This window comes from Onychomys torridus, chromosome 19 (assembly GCF_903995425.1).
Source record: "Onychomys torridus chromosome 19, mOncTor1.1, whole genome shotgun sequence".
NCBI classification, from domain to species: domain Eukaryota; kingdom Metazoa; phylum Chordata; class Mammalia; order Rodentia; family Cricetidae; genus Onychomys; species Onychomys torridus.
In genome coordinates, this window is record NC_050461.1 from 24,350,759 (window position 1) to 24,371,758 (window position 21,000).

Below are 21,000 nucleotides of genomic sequence, written 5' to 3' on the forward strand. Positions count from 1 at the left end.
AGGACCCATGAGAAAAACAGGGGGAGATAAGGAGAGAGGCTTTCTTGCGCATCTGTCATAGGTTATTCAACATAGTGAAATCGAAGTGTTAGCTTCAGATACATTTGTCTGCACGAATTATGCCTTACACGTGTTTGGAGGAAATTGAAGCATCTCCCTAAACTTCGGTGTTTTTATCTTCCAAACAAGGAGTGTAATACAACATAATCACGGGGTTATTGCAAATTGTAGCCGAGCTGGGCCGTATCAGACCCTAGCGCAGAGCATGGCATGGGGCAAATGCAATGTTAACCACCGATTGAAACCAAAACAACAAAACATTCTTATCATCTGAAATGTCCTATCTACAAAATAGAGATAATAACAGCTAATTTTAAGGATATTGTGAGGAAAATGAGCTTACATAAGAAAATTGACTAGAAAAAAAAAGGCTTAGGATGGAATATATAATGAAGAGATGTTGGCTCTTATCCTGTTATTGCCCTTGAAACGGGCTGGTGGCTTAGTCTTATTTAGCAGCCTTATGACTTGGCGCCACCTGGTGTTCATCTTAGACAACGCACATTTGAATCTTCTAGTAGCTAATAATTTAGATTCGAACTTCTTCAAGCTAGTATCAATCACATGCTATTTTGCCGTGTCCAGATGAGCTGTTACTTTTCAATATTTCTATTGATATTTATTTTTTAAAGTAAAGTATTTCCAGTACTAACTTCCTATCATGAAAAATGAATAAAGATTTAATAAACCCTAAAATAAGAATCTAATGAGTAACATGGGGAAAAAAAAAATCCCAACTTAAGTATTAAACAGAGTCATACCTCCTACAACACGTTAGCAAACTTAATTTCATATCGGTAGATCCCATGGTATGAAGAGTCTAGGAAAGCTTCACACCGAAAAGCAAGTGTTTAAAATAGATGCACAAGAATTATAAAAAGTTGTTTTGATGGACTGACAGAGTGCCAGTGTTTTCTCAACAGATATTAAACACGTGACTACAGCATGTTACAGAAACACTGCCTCACCTAGGAAACGTCAAGCTGCTACCAATGGCTGAACTTGTGTGCCCATGAGTGACTGGACATGAGGCAGTGCTTGCAGTGGTCATTGGGAAAAAGGGAGGACTGTGGGCTTGCCCGATGGGAAGTCATGATTTTTTCTATAACAGAGTCCATGACATATTAACAAATTCCCCACAAAAGTCAAAGTATGAGTGTTCATGATTTGGTTGTGGGGTGTGTGTGTGTGTGTGTATTGGGATAAGTAGGTTGGAGATCAGGGGAGGTGAAATAGAAGATAATAAAAAAGAAAGTAAATCTCTGATATATAAGAGTAAAAAAAAAAAAAAAAAGAAGTTTTTTTCCCCTGCAGGATATTGAATTTTACAGCCAGCCTGCTGATCTGTGCTTGCTTTCAGACTGATTGCATTCCTCCTTCGGAGTGGCTTCTCTGTTCCTTTGACAGACAGTTGTGGGGTAATTTTGAATTTCCCATTCTGAGCTGGCTAGACTGTCGCACTGTTTGTAAGATTGTGTTAATCTCCTTCATTTTTTAGTGAATATTATAAACTGTTGACCCAGCTCATGAGCAGAACAGCCTTTTTTTTTCCTCCAGCGGAAAAACAGATGGATTAATAAATAGAATAGATATGCAGAAAGTGAAGCATCCTAGCATGGATGTGAGTAACATATTCAAGAGGAGGTCAGCATGTTTTCTTTTATAAATTATTCCATCAATGTCATGCAGACTTCAAGTAAATTTCATTCATTAACTTCGGCTAATTTTTATTTTCACTGATTATTGCTAATGTGTTGCAGAGTGAACTATGGCATTTTTAACTGTTATTTTTTAACTGTTCCAGAAATCAAGATAATTAGAAAGCTGTAGCAATTTGGCAGGGCAGATGAGGACAGAGGCAAAGAAACTTAATTGAGTTCCATATTCTAGCTGTTGTCGATGAGTTAAATAATCTAAGACTCAGACTTTTTCTCTGCTAAAACAAAAACATTAATAAACAGTATCTAAGGAAAATTTATACATATACTCATAAACATCTTTATCTGATGTGTGTGTGTGTGTGTGTGTGTGTGTGTGTGTGTGTACATATAGGCAGTTATTGTTTTAAAACTGTCCAGAAATTGCTGTTTGCTTAAATTAGCATTATTACTTTAAAAGAAAATTTGTACTTTTTTGTATAATCAAGAATGTTTTTAGCAGACTTTCATTGTGATAGCAGCAAACTGGAAACAACATTTGAGAATGGACACACAATTGTATTACTTATTTAGCTCAACCTCAATGTCATATGTATTCCTTTTCTTGGTGTCACTGAACACTGCCAAATCTTTATTTTACTTATTAGGAAAGTAGTGTGCTCACTAAAGGGTCAGAGATCAAGCAATTCCTAGTCTACCAACTCAAACATCTCTTGTTAACACGCAATGTTGCCATCGGCCTATTAAAAACAGGCATTGTCCTTAAAGTGTGCTTGAAATTCATTTTTCTTCCTAACCTTTCCATTTTTTATTTTTATTATTATTTTTAAAAAATTTTTATTGTTTGAGAACCCACTTTCCCTTGATTCCATCTTCTTTCAATTATTCTCTATTTTCAACGTTTTGGGGCTGCATTCTCAAGCAACCCAACTTGGGGAAGACCCAGCCCAGCGCTCCTGGGGCCGCTACGGGCCTGACACCATCCATGGGCCCACTTGAACTCTCTCTTCAAAGTTCTTTTCAACTTTCCCTTATGGTACTTGTTGGCTATTGGTCTCATGCTGGTAAATTGCCTTAGACAGAGTTTACCACCCACTTATACTTCCTGCCTGGCTACTGGCCAATCAGCATTTTATTTATCAACCAATCAAAGCAATACATTCACAGCATACAGAACATCCCACAGCACCTCCCCTTTTCTGTCTAATAAAGAAGGAAGGTTTTAACTTTAACATAGTAAAATTATATATAACAAAAGTTATCAAGCAAGAATTATACTTATAATGTCTAGTCTATTTGTATTTGGCAAAATTTAAAAAAATACTCATCTATCCTATATTTGTGAGTCTAAAGTTTTATATCTAATTCATCTTTTATCATAACTGAGGAAAATTATAACTGTCTAGTTTTCAACTGGATCAAAGACCTCAGAAGGATATAATATTACCCAAGTAAACAGGAAGAACATTGTAAGCAACTTCCAAAAATCTAGAATGACAGAGATGCCAGCCAGCCATCCAGGGAGCAACATGTAACAACACACAGATAAAGCCACAGAACACATGGCAACATATAGATTAAGAGAAATGGGCTGAGTTTAAATGTAAGAGCTAGTCAGTGGTAGGCCTGAGCTAATGGCTGAGCAGTTTTAATTAATATAAGCTTCTGAGTGATTGTTTTTTTAAAAGATTTATTTATTTATTATATAAACAGAAGAGGACGCCAGATCTCATTATAGATGGTTGTGAGCCACCATGTGGTTGCTGGGAATTGAACTCAGGATCTCTGGAAGGGCAGTTGGTGCTCTTAACCTCTAAGCCATCTCTCCAGCCCCCAAGTGATTATTTTATAAACAGCTGCAGGGTCCATGGGGCTGGGCAGGACCAGAGAAAACTTCAGCTACAAATATTTATTTATTTTCTTGTTTGTTTCTAGGGATTGATCTCATGGGTTTATCCATGAACACTGTGACACTGAGATATACTCCCAGCTCTTGGAATCATAATCTTAAGGAACATTTAGTGATTCTCTAAGGGCATGCATCATTGTATTTACTAATTCACTCATAGCTTGAGACATACCTTCTAACAAGTTTCCATGACTGTGATGTGCATAAAGTCATTTTCTGTCCATTGGAATGATGTGAGGTTAGATCATGATAAGTGAGATTACATGATCAATTGTTAACTGTAAAAAGGATTTTAAATTATTTTCTCTCACTGGGTTCTCGAATGGGGCTATACTATTATAGAATACGGAGTTGTCATTTGGATGTCATTTCCGGTCTGTGTGAACGATATCTTCTCGCCAGCTGTGCAAGCTGAAGTCTAGGAGACATGCATGACATTTTCATTCCATCCTCCCAATACCACACCTTAGCTGTTGTTACTTGTGAGTGTTTCCTCAGTTTCTCTGCTTTCCCATTTCAAACCCGCCCTTGTCTTTTCTAATGTATTTCGCATCCTGCAACAGCTGCTTAACGTTTGCTGAACTATGAATAGTGTAAAGGCGGAGTACAGACTGAACCCTGTGTATGTGCTGTATACAATGTGACCATCTAAACAAAACAGCCACCATCCACACCAGAAGAGCCTTGTTTGCTTGCAATAGTCCTGCACGATCAGGCCCGTGGACTGGTGGTATCCCTCATAGACGGTAGAGCTGGGGAGGGTCCTCACAGGTATAAGTACAGAATTCTACCCTCACCGCCCATGGCCTCAGTGTCTCAGGAGGTGCTAGAGTATATAGGCTGAGAGATACATCTATGCAGCCTTGAGGAAGCCATCATCCACGCCAGGTGAAGACTCTCTAGAGGCAGCTTGTTGGCAACCTCCACACTCCTAAAAGTAGCCATATTCTTCTAAGTAAGCGCACTTAACTCATTGGTTACCCGGAGTGAATTTGATGGAATCCTGCTCTGTGTGTCATGGTAACTTTCTAAGGCTGTAGACATTATTCATGTCCTTCCAGGGAAGGAATTCTCACCAGTGCTCCCCACCCAGTTCTACCAAAACATGACATGTGTACCAGTGTGGTTGGTGTCAGAGTGTTTGAAAATAAAATGCTACAGAACTGATGAAAGCCCAGCGTGCTCCTGTTTGGTCCTATCCCTTTCTTTCCTTCACATGATCCAGAAATGTCTACCCCTCACTCCTGAATAACATTTATACTGTTGATATACATGCCTTTCTAGATAAGTCCAGCCTTGGAACATTGCAATACGAGATTACCTACAAAGTTCATGCTTGTAACAAATGAGTTAAAAAACAAAATACTGCCCCACAAGAAATCTCCCAACGCTTTAAACAGGTTTACAACTTTTCATTACACTGCGTTCAAAGTTCTCCCTGCAGCAAACATTGATTTGCATATTTTCAAACTTTATAGAAAAGAAGTACAGCCAACCTTTGGAAAGGGACTGTTGTTAGATCACTATTATTATATTTTCTAGATGTAACTATGGGAATATTTGTAATTATAACTGGTTATTTCTGATGCTTGTAATGGTTCACATAAATATGTAATGCCTGCTTATCCAGGTCATGTTGATGGACAATTACATGTATGGAAATTTTGGTTACTGTAGACAGTGCACGTGTCCTTGCTCACAGGATTAAGGAAGGGTTCTTCCGACTCTGAGGTGGAGACCCAGGCATAAGCTTGATGGATTGATGCTTCAATATCTCCTCAACTTTGAATTATACTGCTCAGTTGTCTCCAGTGTTTTCACACTCACCTCAGCTGTGAGTGTGAAAATCACATTATTCTTCCTCCCATGGACACTGTTGTCTGGTTGTTCCCTGTTCTTCAGATCTGTGAATATACAATAATATCTTACTGAGATATGGTTCACAATTCTGGGATGTTCAGTGAACCTGAGCTGTGTTGATATATTTGTACCCTAATAAACTTGCCTGAGGATCAGAGGAGAGACCTAGAGGTCAGGCAGTGGTGGCACACACCTTTAATCCTAGCACTTGAGATCTCATGCTTTTGCTTGGGGACACATGCCTTTAATCCCAGAAAGTAATATGGCAGGGCAGAGAAAGGTAGGTAAGGCGTGAGGAAACAAGAACTCACTCTCTTTAGGCTGAGGATTTCGTAGAGGTAAGGACTAGTGGCTGGCTGCTCCGCTTCTCTGATCTTTCAGCTTTCACCCTGACATCTGGCTCTGGGTTTTCAATTAAAAGACCTTTTAAGGTTCGAACAACACTGAGCACTTTTCTTTGGGTCACAGGCCATTCATGATTCATCATCTCATTTTCATTCTCAATCCTATTGAGCAATGTGTAAGTGATTTGATGTGTATGTGATTAACACATTCATTGACTTAGAAAATTCTATTATCAAATGGTGACTTTTACCCTCTGTCTTAGTTTCTGGTCCGTTGCTGTGAAGAGACACCATGACCAACACAACTCTTATAGATGAAAGCATGTAATCGGGAACTTGTTTACAGTTTCAGAGGGTGAGTCCGTTATCATCATGTAGGGAGAAGCAGTGGCTGAGAGTTTTACATCTTATTCACAGGCAGCAGGGAAGGAGGGAGGGAGGGAGGGAGGGAGGGAGAGAGAGAGAGAGAGAGAGAGAGAGAGAGAGAGAGAGAGAGAGAGAGAGAGAGAGAGAGAGAGATGGTGTGGACTTTTGAAACCTCAAAGCTGACTCCCAGTGACACACCTTCTCCAACAAGGCCTCACCTTCTAATCTTTATAAATCCTTCTCAGATGGTTTACCAACAAAGAACCAAACATTCAAACGTAAGAGCCTATGCCCCCGTTTTCATCAAAACCACCACACCCTCTCTGCACATAACGCAAGACCCCTGAAAGACTGTCGTTTCTGGGTTGCACAGTTATGCTGTGTGGTTTGATTCTGTTCATACCTTAAATCCCAGCAGGCCACGCCTTTCATTACCTGAAACAGCCAGCAGCTGTCTTGCTTACTCTCTCTCCTGCCATTTTTAATACTTCCACTACACTCTACACTTCTGATTTTTCCTTTTGTCTGAGTAACAACCTTTGCTGTCTTTTCTGAAAATTTGACCATCAGCATTCATGAGTCAGTGTGATTTGCCTATAGTAGCCCACTCCTTTCTTTAGGTGGTTTATTAATCACCTATGTGTTCTTATTTAAAACCTTGTTCTTATTTAAAACACACACACACACACACACACACACACACACACACACACACTCACACTCACACACATATGATACACTCCTGGGGTTGGCTCGCTTTCACTTAATTTAGAACATCTCTATTTGTACTAATCTGTTGTCATAATTTTCTTTCCTAGGAATACTCTTTTTTTTTTTTTTTGAAACAGGATTTCTCTTTGTAGTTTTGGTGCTTGTCCTGTGTTTCACTCTGTAGACCAGGCTGGCCTTGAACTCACAGAGATCCGCCTGGCTCTGCCTCCCGAGTGCTGGGATTAAAGGTGTGTGCCACCACTGCCCGGCTAGGAATACTCTTTTTAGAAGTCTTTGGCTTTGCTTTTGTTTTGAGAAGAGAGTCTGACTATATAGCCCTGGCTAGCCTTGATCCCCCGCCTCTGACTCCCTAGCTCTATAATTACATACCCGTGCCGCTATATCCAGTTTCTAGGACTCTTGCTAAGGTTTGATAGTAAGGCTATCTAAGTCCCAGAGTCTGGCAACTTCCCTTTTCATGTTCATGAGGTTCAGGATACGTCATCCTGAAATATGATTGTGTCACCTCAAAATGGGACTCTTTGGCACACAGATTATTTTGAGCTAAAAGAAACCGAAAACTAACCAAATCAGGAAAAGGCTTTTGCCTTCCTCTCAGCTGTCAAAAAACAGTCTACAGGAAATTTTTATCCATGAGGGAGATTGTCCTTGATGAGAGCTTGTAACTAGGAACACCACTCTCTATCCAACAGTGCAACATTTAGTCACAATGTCTTTCTTCCTCTCTGCTGCCTACCGAGTCTCGGCCACTCCCAGAGCCTTCCTTTTCCTTCTGTAAGATGTAAGAAGGGAGACATGTACATTTTAGTCACCTGGCTATTTATTTTAGTCTCATAGTTTTTTGGGGGATCCCCGTGCATGGAGTATAATTTAAATTGTTTTTCTCCTATAAGTCCATATTGTCTCAATTTAATTTTTTACTCTCCTGTGCCATTCACTCTTCTCTATTTTCTAATCAGCTAATTTTGTGTTTTCTTGGCAGACTAAAACCTTAGTCCTTTTCTTTCTTTTCATTTATGTGTGTGTGGGCGCGTGTGCATGTAGGTATGTGATGTGCCCCAGAGTACTTGGAGGCTAGACTATAACCTGTGGGAATTCATTTCCTCCTTCAACCTGGGTATCAAATTCAGGTCCTTGTCTCGCTAGGAGGTGCCTATATCTCATGAGCCTTCCAGCCTGCCCCAAAGCTTTAACGCTCTGAAGTCAAACACATAGTTTTTCACTTCATAATTTATTTTTATTACAATTAAAATTTGAACACACTCCTCAAACCTCAAAACAATAAGTATCCAGTTATATTTTCTGTTAGCTTTTATTTTATAATTTAAAAGCATTTGATATTTTCACTCATGAAAATTAATCTTTCCGAGATTAAATATTAATTGTGTCAATTAATCTTGAGGTCTGAGGGGGATGAGTGCATAGACTGATTTTCTTTCAAAATTCCTCATCGGAACCTTAAAGGAACGCTAAAATTTCTTGGAATTTGCCACTCTTTCCTGCCCCATTTTAACAGTTCTGCCAAAATTTTGTTTAGTCTCAGTAGAACCATTTCAAAAGTCCTCATTAATAGGACATGATTACTTCACACCTGCGCAGCTTTTAAAAAATGGAATTGATAAATCAAATGAAAAGCAACTCTGTTTATTGGAACAACAATATCAAATTCAGCAGATATTTTTTTCCCCACACAGTGCACATTTGACTAGAGTAGATCAGCGTAACACAGCTCATCCCGGAGCTGACTGTCATTTAGCACTATTTGAGACGTAGTTGACTCACACACTTTTCCAAGTGAATTTGTTTATTGATTTATTGTAGGACCTTTCCCTGGAGAGTGGAACTCTTTTTTCTACCCATTATCCAGGAGGAGCTCTTTCCACCCAGGAGCAGTGGCTCCCGAGGGAGATCACATAAAGATGTCTTCTGCCTGAGTCTGCACATGCATTTGATCTGCTGGCTTGATCCAAAAAGCAGATTAACAGGTTAGCTGAAAAACCGAAATGTGTAGTGCTTGTGGGAATTTGAAAATTCCAAGTGATTCTTTTAAGTCGTTATGAATTACACATTGTTCTTCTACAACACGATAAAATACAGGGAAGTCCATAGAATTTCAAATTCAAGTTTAAAGTACTTCAGTCATTTATAGTTTGTGAAATCAAACATTCCCGGGACTCACATAGTCTGTTCTCTAGCAGAGCTGATTTTCTGGCTGGACTGGAACTGAGGCAAAGCCTACCCCCCAAGCCACCTCCTTGGCTTTGGTGCAAACTGGTGTAAGAGCTTCCAAGCCCGTGTTCAGGTTACATGCACAAATTAGAAAACTGCTGTTGTACTGACTAGGCAATTCCTAGCCATTTGTCACTGTCACTTATGATCTGTCTTGTCACCAGAGACAACAGATGTGTGTCCTGTCTTTGAGGTAGTGCCCATGTCTCTACTCACCAAAATAAATGTGCACCCTGGCTCCTTTAAAACCCCTTAAGGCTGTTATTAATAATCTCTGTGATGCTCTATTTAACCTTTCTCTGCTTTTTTGGGGTCAGTTACAGTGACTGCAGAACTGTGCATTGGTATTTGAAAAGGAACCTGACAACGGCTGGCCTCTGTCTTCTCAGAATGGTACTGTAACAGCTGGAGAGAAGGTCCAGTGTTTAAGAGCACTGGCTGCTCTTCCAGAGGACCCGGGTTCAGTTTCCAGCATCCACAAGGCAGCTCGAAATTGTCTGCAACCCAGTTCCGAGGGATCTGACACCTTCACACCAATGCACATAAAAAAGAATGGTATAGCAATGCCCACCTGTCTAGAGGTCCGACTGTGCAAGGGAAGCCGTTAAGCCAGCTGTCCTCCCATCAGCCCATCAGCAAAGAACAACTGAAGCCAACCAGCAAAGAGCCATCCTGAAGCCATAGTGAAATTATGCATTTGTGTTGTGGGCTATTTGTACAGTATGTGAAAATGTATTGTTGTGATGAAAAGCTGAATGGCCAACAGCTAGGCAGGAGGTATAGGTGGGACTTCCACAGAGCTTTCATCATTAATAATGAGCCTCTGGGTGGTTATTTGGGAGCTGGCATTCCCGCCAAAAAAAACTCTGCCTGCATCTTTGAATAAATAGACAACTTTTTTTTAAGAAGTAGAAATGAACACAGAGTGTACCATAGAGACCTTTGTCTTTCATTCTATCCTTATGTGTCTCCCCTTTGGTGGTCCCTATTTCCATCACCTCTGCTATATTGTGTACCTACTAAGCTTGGCTGCAACAAGTTTTCCCCTCCCCCTCCCCTTTGTCTTCCACTGCTTTCCTGAAGACTCATGCATGCTAGGCACATGAAGCTATATGTCCTCTGCGCTTTCAGTATTTTGTTAATATTGAGACAGACTCTTATTTGCTCTGGTTGGCCTTGAACTCACTCTCTAGCCCAGGGAGATCATCAACGGATACTCTTTCTGCCTCAGCCTCCCAAGTAGCTGAGATCACAGACATGTGCCACCAGGCCCAGCTTCTTTCCATCCTAAGTGCTGCTTAAAAATCTGAACATTTTTAAAAAAGTAACAGACACTAAGCAGAAAGTATATTTTAAAGCTAAACAAAAATGCATGCACCTGGAGCATATCTGGGAATTCTGTCTCTGATGATCACTTCCTAGCCAAAGGCTCAAATAAGTACCAACCTTCCAAACTTCTTGGTTGCCTGTCTTTGAAGAAAAAAGTTCGGATGAGGAGACTAACCAGTTCAGCATCAAGTGTTCCTTTCCGTGGGCAGATCTGCTGGATGAAAAGAAAGCAAAACAGCAGGAAGAATTCCCAGTACTTTCCTCACGCAGAGAGGTCCAGGGCAGTAACCACACTAGCCGTTCTTCCTTCTCTTGCTGCTTCAGAAAGCTGTGAAGCACTGGAGAAATGGCTTAGTGTTAGTGGGCATGGATTGCTTTCCAAAAAGAGCACCCGAAGTCAGTTCCCAGCACCCATGTGGAACTGTACACCACAGTCTATAACTCCGCCTCTGGGGTATCTGATGCCTCTGGCCACCAAATACATTTGCATTCACGTGTATACATGTTCACACATGCATACCATTAAAATAATAAAATAGATCTTAGGAATTAAAGCCTTGTTGACAATCATCTGTGTAAGAAGCAGGCGCAGGCGACACAGGAGAATTCCAAGAGCTCTTGGTGGGAAAGAAGGCAATCCTGCCCCCCACCCTCCACCCTCAGGCTGCCAGGACACCGCTTTCTGTAGGTATTCCTTCAGCACACAGCAATCATTTCTTCCTATAATGTTTCAGTCTTCAAGACAGAAAAGATGGTGTGGCTCTTGCCTGGAAGACACTTTGCCTTTGAGGTTGCTGTGACAATATGTGCAAACACTTTTGGTTGCCAGAGTGTTAGAGCTGATATTGGCTAGATGTCCATGATGTCCTTAAATATCCTACCACACAACAAAGAATTATTCAGGAAGTGTAAAGGTCAGCAAAAAACTGCATTGAAACTTTTAAAAGCCTGTGTACTTTAGAGACTGCAATTTGAAAGTGACTAGATACAGAATAGTCTTAGAGGTGTAACCCTTAGTATACAGGATACTGAGAATACAATTACATACTCCCTCTTTAATGAGAAGGAAGTACTTTATCCTCTGAATTGTCTGGGCATTTATGTATAATTTACAGATTAGTGAATATGTCTAGAAATACTGGTGAACTTTGAGAAAACAAGATTGGTTCACTAAGTGCTGGGTAAGACATTTTATGTAATGTACTCAGTCTATTGTTGAGTCACAATTTTCTGAGGGATAGACATGAAATGATTGCATTTTTGTGATAATTATTCCCTCAATTGCTTCATTGTGTCTGTCTTTCAGGCAGTTGATCCAGATACACTTATCTCTGTAGTTTGGGGCAATTAGTTTTATGTTAGAATGTCATTTCCGTGATTAAGCTGTCTTTATCTCAAAGTGAATCTCTCCAGCTTCTCTCTCTCTCTCTCTCTCTCTCTCTCTCTCTCTTTCTCTCTCTCTCTCTCTGCGTGTGCGTGTGCGTGTGCGTGTGCGTGTGTGTGTGTGTGTGTGTGTGTGTGTGTGTGTGTGTGTGATTTTTCAGGTCCTACTGCCCTTCTGCCTTTGAGGTAACAACAGTTCCTCTTTGCTACATGAGCAGAGTGGGTACTGCAGGGAAGGGAAAACCCCAAGTGAATCCATAATTTAGCTTGATGATGCTGAGAGACTGTTTACTCACCAACAACTCCCACAGACTCTGGTGAGCCCTAAGTCCACAGCCTTTGTTCTTCTCTGGTGTTTATCTTACCTCTTGGTTTCCAATTTTGGTGGTCCTGGCAAGCCTGACCCACACATCTCCCCTGGCCTCCATAGACGGCTGTGTGACTGGTGGATGCCAATTCTCTATCCTCCCCAGAACAGGAAGGTTTGTGGTGATAGAAAGAAAAAGCAATGATGGCCCTCTTCAGGAGCTCACGTGGTCTCTCCTCAGCTCTTTTTGCCCTATTCAGACACACCAGCAGGTGAGGTCAACAAGTCCTTGAGAGGCAAAAGTCCAAGCCAGACACCAATTTCCTCTCCCTTTCTGTAGCCTCTCTTCTCTCAGTTGGGAATTCTGTGGCTCCACAAGCATCCTTTCACCAGGCTCCACATGAAGGAAGTTTGGCCAACTTGAACATGGTGGGCATGGCTCTGGCAGGCCTTGCCCTTCTCCCCCATTCCCTCTGCCTTGCTAAAAACCATTAGATTACATCCCTAAAGCTAGTCCCCAAGGTCTGTTCCCTTACTTGGCCACTTCCTCCTCCTGAGGCTGACAACTAAGGTCCAGCTATCAAAGTATTGAAGTCCAGCAATCTAAAGCCCCCTTTGGTTCACATAATTAACACGCTCAATTAAAACTAAACTCCTCAACCTAACACAAGGTTTCCCCCTTTGCCTTTATAAACCGCTATTTTCCTGTGTGCCACATCTGTCTCCTCTCTATCCAGAGGAAGCCCTTTGTCCATTCAGAGACAGATATTCCTTCCCTGTCTCCCTTGTCCCCTTCCCCTTCTCCCTGGTCCTATATCTCCTGTCTTTGTCTCTTTTTCCTGCCCTCTGTCCCTCTGGGGGAAATAAATCTCCTTTGTGCTGAGAACTTGGTCTTGGGGGTCTTGAGCTGGTCCTTCCTTTTACATCAGGATGTTTTTGGTTTGCCAGCTGGTACTCTCTCCCTCTAACTTCACAATCCACATGGCGCTCAGGGAAAGTCCCAATTGTTTCTCTATCCTGCTTGAAGGGGCTGGGACTTATAAAAAGCACTCTGTCCATTATGAGGTTACAAAAAGGGGGAGTGGAAGGTCATGACAGAACTGTCAGGTCCACGTCTTCTCTGGCACGGATTGAGACAGGGCAGAGTGTGAGACACACAGATTGATGCATGTCTGGATCTTCTCCACTCACCCCTGCCTCCTCCAGGTTCTCTGTGCTCTCCCATTCCTCTGCATTTAGGGGCAAAAATCTTTGCTCTTTCTTCTCGTATTTCTTTCTCTCTATGTCTATTTACCTGAGTGACAGCATTTTCATTTAAAACCAGAGAATCGGTTTCTTTCATCTTTGCTGTGGACAATTTCTAACAGTTGTTCTTAATCTTGGGAGAACATCAACATTACCCAGAGAGCTGTCTAAATGTAAATTAAATGAGATTATCTGGAGTGTGAGCTCAGAAACAGAAATGATAGAAAGCCCCCGGTTCGGTCCTCTCAGGGTGCTGGGAATCAGTGCTTCAGAAACTCGACAAAGGAACAGGAAGTTGAGAACAAACGCATCAATGAATACCACCAAATGCAGAAAGCCAGGCGCAGACAGGTTAAGAAACTTACATTATGCTGTATAGATGGCAGTTTTCATAGTGGGACTCTAACGGCATCCCAAAGCTCTGGTTCTCTATCTATTTATTAGTTGGGGTTATGGGTCAGAACAACAATATTTTGCCTGTCCTTTCCAATCTTTCATCTCATTTCTTTTCCCCACCCACATCCCATGGACACTGTCAGCACTGTGCATTATCAGTGGCCTAGAGATGCTTCAGGCCAGTTCATTTTCCCTTTGGACACTGATGCCGTCCGCTTCATCATTGCCTCTTCAGAATGACCCTCTCAGAGTGATCCAGAATGCATTGACTCAGACTCACAGCTGGGTGCTGTTGCTCCATATGTAGCAGCTAAAAAGATGAGGAACATGAAGGATGAGGTAACCATTTGCTTAAGATGCTAAGAGGCTGAGGAACTCCACGATTGTAAGAGGAAAAGAAGGAAAGATTTGAACTGTCACCCTCCTATGTGTTGACTTGAGTCATATTCTCTCAGCTAAGCCACAGGTTGGTGGTGTAATGGTTTGAAGGTAAAATGGTCTCCAGAAGTTCATGTGTTAGAACTCTATCTCCAGCTGGTAATGCCAACTTGCAAGACCATGGAATCTTTGAGGGGAGGGGCTTAGACTGGAGAAAGGGAGTGAGAAAGGCAGGCCTTGTGAGTTAGCCAAGCCACATCCCATAGTCTTGCTCTCCTCCCTCTCCCCCACACCCTTGGCCTGCTGAAATGCAAGCAAACAGCCTCACCCTTCTCCTGGTACAGCCATCTGTACAACCCCTGTCTCTGCCATCGTGGGACATGTCCCCTCACACCTTATAACAAGACAAACTTCTTTAAATCGCTTCTTGTCTGGTATCTGGTCACAGTGACAATAATTGTAACAAATACAGGCATAACACAACATACTTGGGTCATTTGTCTCGCTTCAAGACTCAGCTGAGGTTAAACAAATTTCCTTTCTAGGGTCTGATTATTGAGGTCTTTAGCAGTGAAGTCAGGCATACTGGGCTAGCCTTGCATGGTCCTCAACACCTCACACTGCTTCATGAAGGATCTGTTTATCTTTCCTTCTCAATAGATCATGAACCCTTTGAAAAGGAGGAAAAGAATCATGTCCTTCATGTGTTGCCTTGGAATCTGGCCAAATCCCTGGCACACAGAATGAATGCCAAGTCTTATGATCATATTTTAAAAAAATGACCAAAATGTCGAAGGGGCAGGCAGTAGCTTGGAGTTTTAGCAATCAGAATGAGTCAGAGTTTGGATGACGGCGGAAGAGTCAGGAACTACTTTTAGCTCATTTCAACAGCTGGGAGTCAACTATATATAACCCGATGTTTCATTTCTAGGATTAAGAAGGACCAGAACAACTGAGTAGATTCTAAAAGTGATTTAATCACCCAGTTGCCACTTTATACTTGTCAGGTTATTTCCACTAACAGTCCTTGGGGTAAATGTCATGAAAATGATTACGTACCTGTGAGATCTTCAACACAAAACTGAGAAAGACAAAACAAACACTGACGTGTTTGTGTACATGCCAAGAAACCATCAGTATGCTTGTTTTTTTTTTTTTTTCAAGGAAAAGTATATGATTCCATTCATATTTATTAGGCTGGAACTTTGACAGTAACTTGGGTGTGGGTAAAGTATGGCTTACTGATTGCTTATTCACTATCTTTCTGGACTTGGAAAATCTGCTTGAGGCTCTTTGGCAGGATTTATGGGAGATTTACTACAATAACCCATCTTCAATCCCACCAGATTTTCTCGTGAATTCATTAAAGAAAGGGACTAACACTCGCTCACACAAAAGTGCAAACTATTCAAGACCAAGCATCAGAAAATGCTAGATTCTATTTCACAGAAGTTGGTGAGATGCTGAGAAGGGGGAAGGGTTCCTGGTAGGTAGACTGGTAAAGGTGAGGTGTGAGCCCTAAGTCATACTTTCTGTTGGCTTTCCAATCAATCCCATCCTCAGACAAGCCTCGGCACATGACTGAAGTTTTAGTCTTTGCTGAAAAGGACCAGCCCAGCGGCACAACCTACAAGGTTCTGGATAACAAGGCATACGTCTCGTTAATGTGTCTTAGGTCTGTGTTTCTACGTTTTTTTCCCCTCACTTCAGATTTACTTCTAACACCGAACTCTGTTATCCGGGCACTTCTTTTGTCGTATGGAGTCATAAACAAAACTCTCAAAGTATTATAGTCCCCCCTGTCAGGAAGCCAGACAGGCCTGCTCCACCTTATGTTTTCAGTTCATTTTGTTGCTTCTGTTCCTTGCTTTCCGGGGAGGCTGGTTCCACGCACATCACTTGCATGCGGTTGAGTGTCCCTAAGAGCAATAGGGTGTGCTGAACTTTACAGCGGAAGTATACACATTACATAACCTTAATAACCTGCCTTTTGGTCCGAGTTACAGAGCTGTGTGCTCAATGTTAAACGAACCAACAACATTTTAAGGAAGGTTTCTTCTTCAAACAGGCATATAAAACAAAATTATGTAACGGTCAGTTGACAAAAAAAATATGCCACTGGGGCTCCCAGCCTCCTAACACTACTATCTCCACCGGGACCAATGGCTCAGTAACGTACCTTCCTCTGGCCAAGGCATTTGTCGCTTGCATGGCCCGCCTCTGGGCCAAGTTGGTTGTTGATCAGGGCATGGGTGCAGCGGGAGGGGAAAGCCTCCCGCCGGGTGCGGCGAGCGGCCGGCAGGTGGCGCCCGACCTGTGCTTCTTGGCAGCGCTCGGTGGACCAGGTGGACTGGAAGGGGCGGAGGTAAGCAGCGGCGGCCAGTGGTGGCTGCTCGCCCGCAGTCCCCCGCCCCCTCCACGCAGAGCTCGCGACACGCGCGCCGGGAGAGGGCAGGAGAGCGGCGGGGCTTCGCTGCCATCCGAGCTCGGGCACCGCTGCCATCTGCTCTACGAGGGCGTCGGCGCGTCCCCCGCGGCTCTCTCCGCTCCGCGTCGGCCACCATGGAGGCGCAGGCACAAGGTGGGTGGTCGCCTGTCCCCTGCCCCGCCGAGGTCTGGTCCTGAGATGCACAGAGCGACTCTCTTCCTGCACTAGCTAACTTTACTCCTGGACCGACAGGGAGAGCCTACGCGTGTGGAACTCCGCGCCTACGCGCCCCTTCCGGGATCACGCTTGCATTCCCAGCCTAACTCGGAATATGCTGCGGGGCTGGGGACCCGGGAAGGGGCTGGGGACCCAGAAACCGAGTAGCCCTCCTGCAGAGATTGTGTCCCTCTTTCTGCACTACCCCTTCCCGCAGTCAGTCGTCCCCCACTTCCTCACCAGGGAGGGTGCCCAAAGGACCTGTTGGCGCTCGTCTCCCCCGGGGGAGCGGGTTACTCGGGACTCCCGCCGTGGGCTCCTTCGGTTCACAAGTGCGGGCGGGGGTGACGCGGACGCGCGGTAAGGTGGTGGCTCGGTGGAGACTCTGTGTCCCTGCAATGCAAGGGTCGAGGCAGGGGGATTGGCCTTCAAAAGCGAGAGAGCTTCACAAGCTCCCCCTGACCTCCAGATTGATAACCGGATCCTGGATTTCCGCGGTCAGCGATAGGTCTGTACCGCCCCAGCCGCACCGGGCGCCAGGCTTAATTAAAGGCTGGCCTCCTGCTCTGTGTGCTCCCGGTGTCCGCTAGAGGAGTCCAGGGAACTCTAGAGGATCCTTTAAGAATAAGAGTAAATGATCCGATGTGGTCAGATGTGGAGCGAGGGACAGGGAGGAAGAAAGCACCCAGGAGTCCACTTTGGAAGCATCACACAGAGGGAATGGGTTGCATTAACACCACCAGGACCACCTTACTTCACACTAAGGGATTCTGTGGTGTTTTTTAAATACATCAAAGCCTTAAAAAAATAAAAGGAAGGGAGTTCAAGACCGCATAGTCTTGTGTTCTAGAGGCAAGAGCGTCTCTGAAGGCAGTTTGGCAGTGTTTAGGTCTGGAGTCAATGGACTGGTTTGCTGCCAGGATCACAATGAACAGCATGAACCATACTCCTCATTGGTTCCGTCAGCCAAGGTCCTGCCAGGAAGCTGCAGCTTCCAGTACCCCGTCCTCCATTATCTTAATAACGAAGAAGAGTGCACCTTAAGGGGGTAAGGAGCTGTTCAGTAACTGTTGAGGAGGCTAGGCCAGGACAACGTAGGGAAATTGTAAGGCCCACTGCATTGTGATGGCAAAGTTTGGGCTCAACCCCCAAAAGCATGAGCAAATGCGGATGTGTAGCCAGTGGGCAATATGGGGTCAGTGGATGCAGAATTGCTCAGGGAAGCATCAGCAAGGAGTGAGAGGGATTCTGTCAAAATACTTCTGGACTAACAAGATTCTTCCTTGAGGCAAGCCACGTGATCAGTCATGAGGCGGGATGGGAGGGCGTCTGTGGAAGGGGAGGGAACTGCCCAGGCACTGAAGATGGTCTGGTGTTGAGGCTAAACGGACAGAATGGAGTTCTTTGAGGAAACTTACATGAAACAAAAGCTTACAGGTGGGCCTTGTAGAAGGTTCCTGCTGACTTCCGGCAAGCGGAGAGTCTTGGTTGTTGGTCAAATGCAAAAGCAGAGGTCCCAGTGGATGCCTTTGTGTCTGAACTGAACCAGACACTGACAACATTGGAGCTTTCCAACCTGACTTTCAGATTAGAATGCATTTATCTATGCATAAGTATTGATGGAAAATTGGGTCCAGGGCCCTCCTAAAGACACCCGAATCTGTGCTGGAGAGATGGCTCAGTGCTTAACAGCCTGTACTGCTCTTGCAGAGGACCTAAATTCCGTCCTACATCTACACCTATATCAGTGGCTCACAACTGCCTATAACTCCAGCTCCAGAGGAATCAGATGCCCTCTTCTGGTCTCCATGGATAATACACACACACACACACACACACACACACACACACACACAATTTAAAACATATATCAAAACCCAAGGGCACCTGTTGTATATCTGCATAAGACTTCTTATACATCTCCTGTATACTTTCAATTGTCTCCATATCATTCATAAAACTAATTCAACCAAATGTCATGAAAATAACTATCATATATATACATACATATCATATATATGAATATATATATATATATATATACACACACAATAGCAAAAAGACTGTACATATTCAGATAGTTTTTTTCAAGTATTATTTATCTGCACTTGACTGCATCCAAGTTTGAAGAACCCATGGATATGGGGCCAAGTGGACTGGGCTGATCCCATATCAGTCACTTTGGAATTCTTGGGGCCTAAGCATGAGTGTATTTGAAAGCTATCCAAGCAATTCTATTATTCAATAAGGTAGGGAAAGAATTATATTAATTAAAAAGCACCTCCCCAAATTCTGAAGACATCTGAAACTGTAGACAAAGAAAACTACTGATGTTACTAGCTTGCTTTATCTGTGAGCAAATATTTCCGTGCTTTCTTTTCCCAAACACAGTATGGGGAAGAAGAAAACCAGAATTGATTTCACCTTTTTACAACTTACAATAGAGGATGCGATGGATAGTAGTCTGGCACTTACTTCACAAATTAAAATGTAAAATCACCACATATTAACGACAGGAAAGTGGACCACGTAGTACAACGAGAACATAGACTTTAGGCCTGGTTGTCAATAGTCAAAATAGCTTAGACTGTTTATTTTGTCTGTTTCGATTCTCAATGTTTTCTGTGTATTGACTCACACCATGTACACAGCTCCTCAGGAGATGGGTAGAGTCGCCATCCCCATTTTGCAGAGGGGATGGGACAGAAGCTAGATTCCTTGTGTATGGATAAACAGGGAAGGAGTGGTAATGTTGGGGTTGTGAGGGTTCATCCCATTCAAACCCTGGACTTCTAAAGGAAAGATGAAACCTAAGTCTTAACTGTCCCTTTAGCTGCCCCATGACACTCTCCCCTCTGCCCTCATGGCTGAACGGAACTATATTCTAAAATAGCCCTGTGATTTCCGAGGTGTAAGTTTCTGCCTGTGGTTTGTTTTGGAATTTTCTGGACTGGAGATGATTTCTCTTTCTTCCCCTTTTCTCCTTCTGCCTCTGAATCTAAAGCAAAGCAAATATGTATGAGATCAGTCCGGCCTCCAGTGACTAGAGTCCCTTTTTACACACGGGTGCTGTAGGTATGGGTTGTCCGTGTAGCTCAGAAACACATAGGCAGGTCTTTGGAAGTCTCCTTTTGGAGAGAAATTCTCCAAAACGTGCTCATTGGCTTTGTGAAAGAGTAAATTACAAGACAAGGAGACACACTAAAGAACTGACAGGATGGGAGCGGGAGGTGGGGTGTGGGGGTGTGGGGGTGTGGGGGTGTGGGGGTTATTATGAATGGGCAGGCGGTAGTGGCTGGCGAGCAGAGCGAAGTCAGAAACCCACAGGAGCACAGTGCTGCTTGCTGCTTTTCACTGGCCCTGGAGAAGTTTGCCTTCACAGAGTGGATATGCAGTCTCTGACATAACATGGTTTCCGGGGCAGGCGTTTCACCTTTACAATGGTGTGCAAGAGATGGGTATTCAGTACTGTCTCCAAGTTCAAATTTTGATCTCAGACTTGTGATTCAGAATAGCATTTGTTATGGTTTGGATATGAATTATCTCCCTGCAGTCTGTGTGTTGAAGACTTGATTTCTCTGTGGTGTTTGCAACCATTGAGAGCTGGTTTGAAGACTGGAGCCTAATCAATGTGCTACTCTGTTGATGGGTTTGGAATTCAATGGCAGGACTGGAGGTTAGTGGGAAATTGGATTGGGATAAGGAAGTGGATTCCTGAGACTTTTCCATTGAATGGAATCCTGCTCTGCTTCCTGCTTGCAATGAGGCAAACAGCTGTGTTCCACAGGTGTTCGAACTGTGTTCCATAGGTATTCTAACTGTGTTCCATAGGTATTCTAACTGTGTTCCATAGGTATTCTAACTGTGTTCCATAGGTATTCTAACTGTGTTCCATAGGTGTTCTAACTGTGTTCCATAGGTGTTCTAACTGTGTTCCACAGGTGTTCTGTGTCCCATAAGTGTTCTAACTGCTATGACATTCTGCCCCATCACAACCCAATAGCAATAGCGCAAGCTGGCCATGGATTAAAGTGGCTGAAATCGTGAACCTAAATAATTTTTTTCAAGCCACAAGTGGCTTCCTCAAAGTATTTCGTCACACACAGCAAAGAGTACTGCCTGGACTACAGTATTCTGATACTAGACCATGGCAGCCAGCT

General features: G+C 43.3%; 2 protein-coding genes across 8 annotated transcripts in view; one reads left to right on the forward strand and one right to left on the reverse strand.

The window, feature by feature from the left end:
- Positions 1-4,828: 4,828 nt before the first annotated feature.
- Positions 4,829-17,413, reverse strand: LOC118570394. 7 transcript variants are annotated; one of them, XM_036168839.1, is made up of 3 exons: positions 16,376-17,413; positions 10,663-10,698; positions 4,829-5,531 (listed from the first exon to the last, which is right to left on the reverse strand). In XM_036168839.1, the coding sequence occupies exons 1-3, from the start codon at positions 16,697-16,699 to the stop codon at positions 5,526-5,528; spliced, it is 366 nt and encodes a 121-aa protein (XP_036024732.1). In that variant the 5' UTR covers positions 16,700-17,413; the 3' UTR covers positions 4,829-5,525. The 7 variants fall into 7 exon arrangements, with proteins under 7 accessions (XP_036024732.1, XP_036024727.1, XP_036024730.1 ...); XM_036168834.1 differs by having other exon boundaries at positions 10,605-10,698; XM_036168837.1 differs by having other exon boundaries at positions 10,537-10,698.
- The window catches only part of Tpd52l1 (TPD52 like 1), a 105,488-nt gene continuing 101,022 nt past the window's right edge, over positions 16,535-21,000 (forward strand). The window contains exon 1 of the mRNA XM_036168840.1: positions 16,535-16,777. Within this exon, the coding sequence (XP_036024733.1) occupies positions 16,759-16,777 (19 nt within the window). The 5' untranslated portion in view covers positions 16,535-16,758. The remainder of the gene's footprint in view (positions 16,778-21,000) is intronic.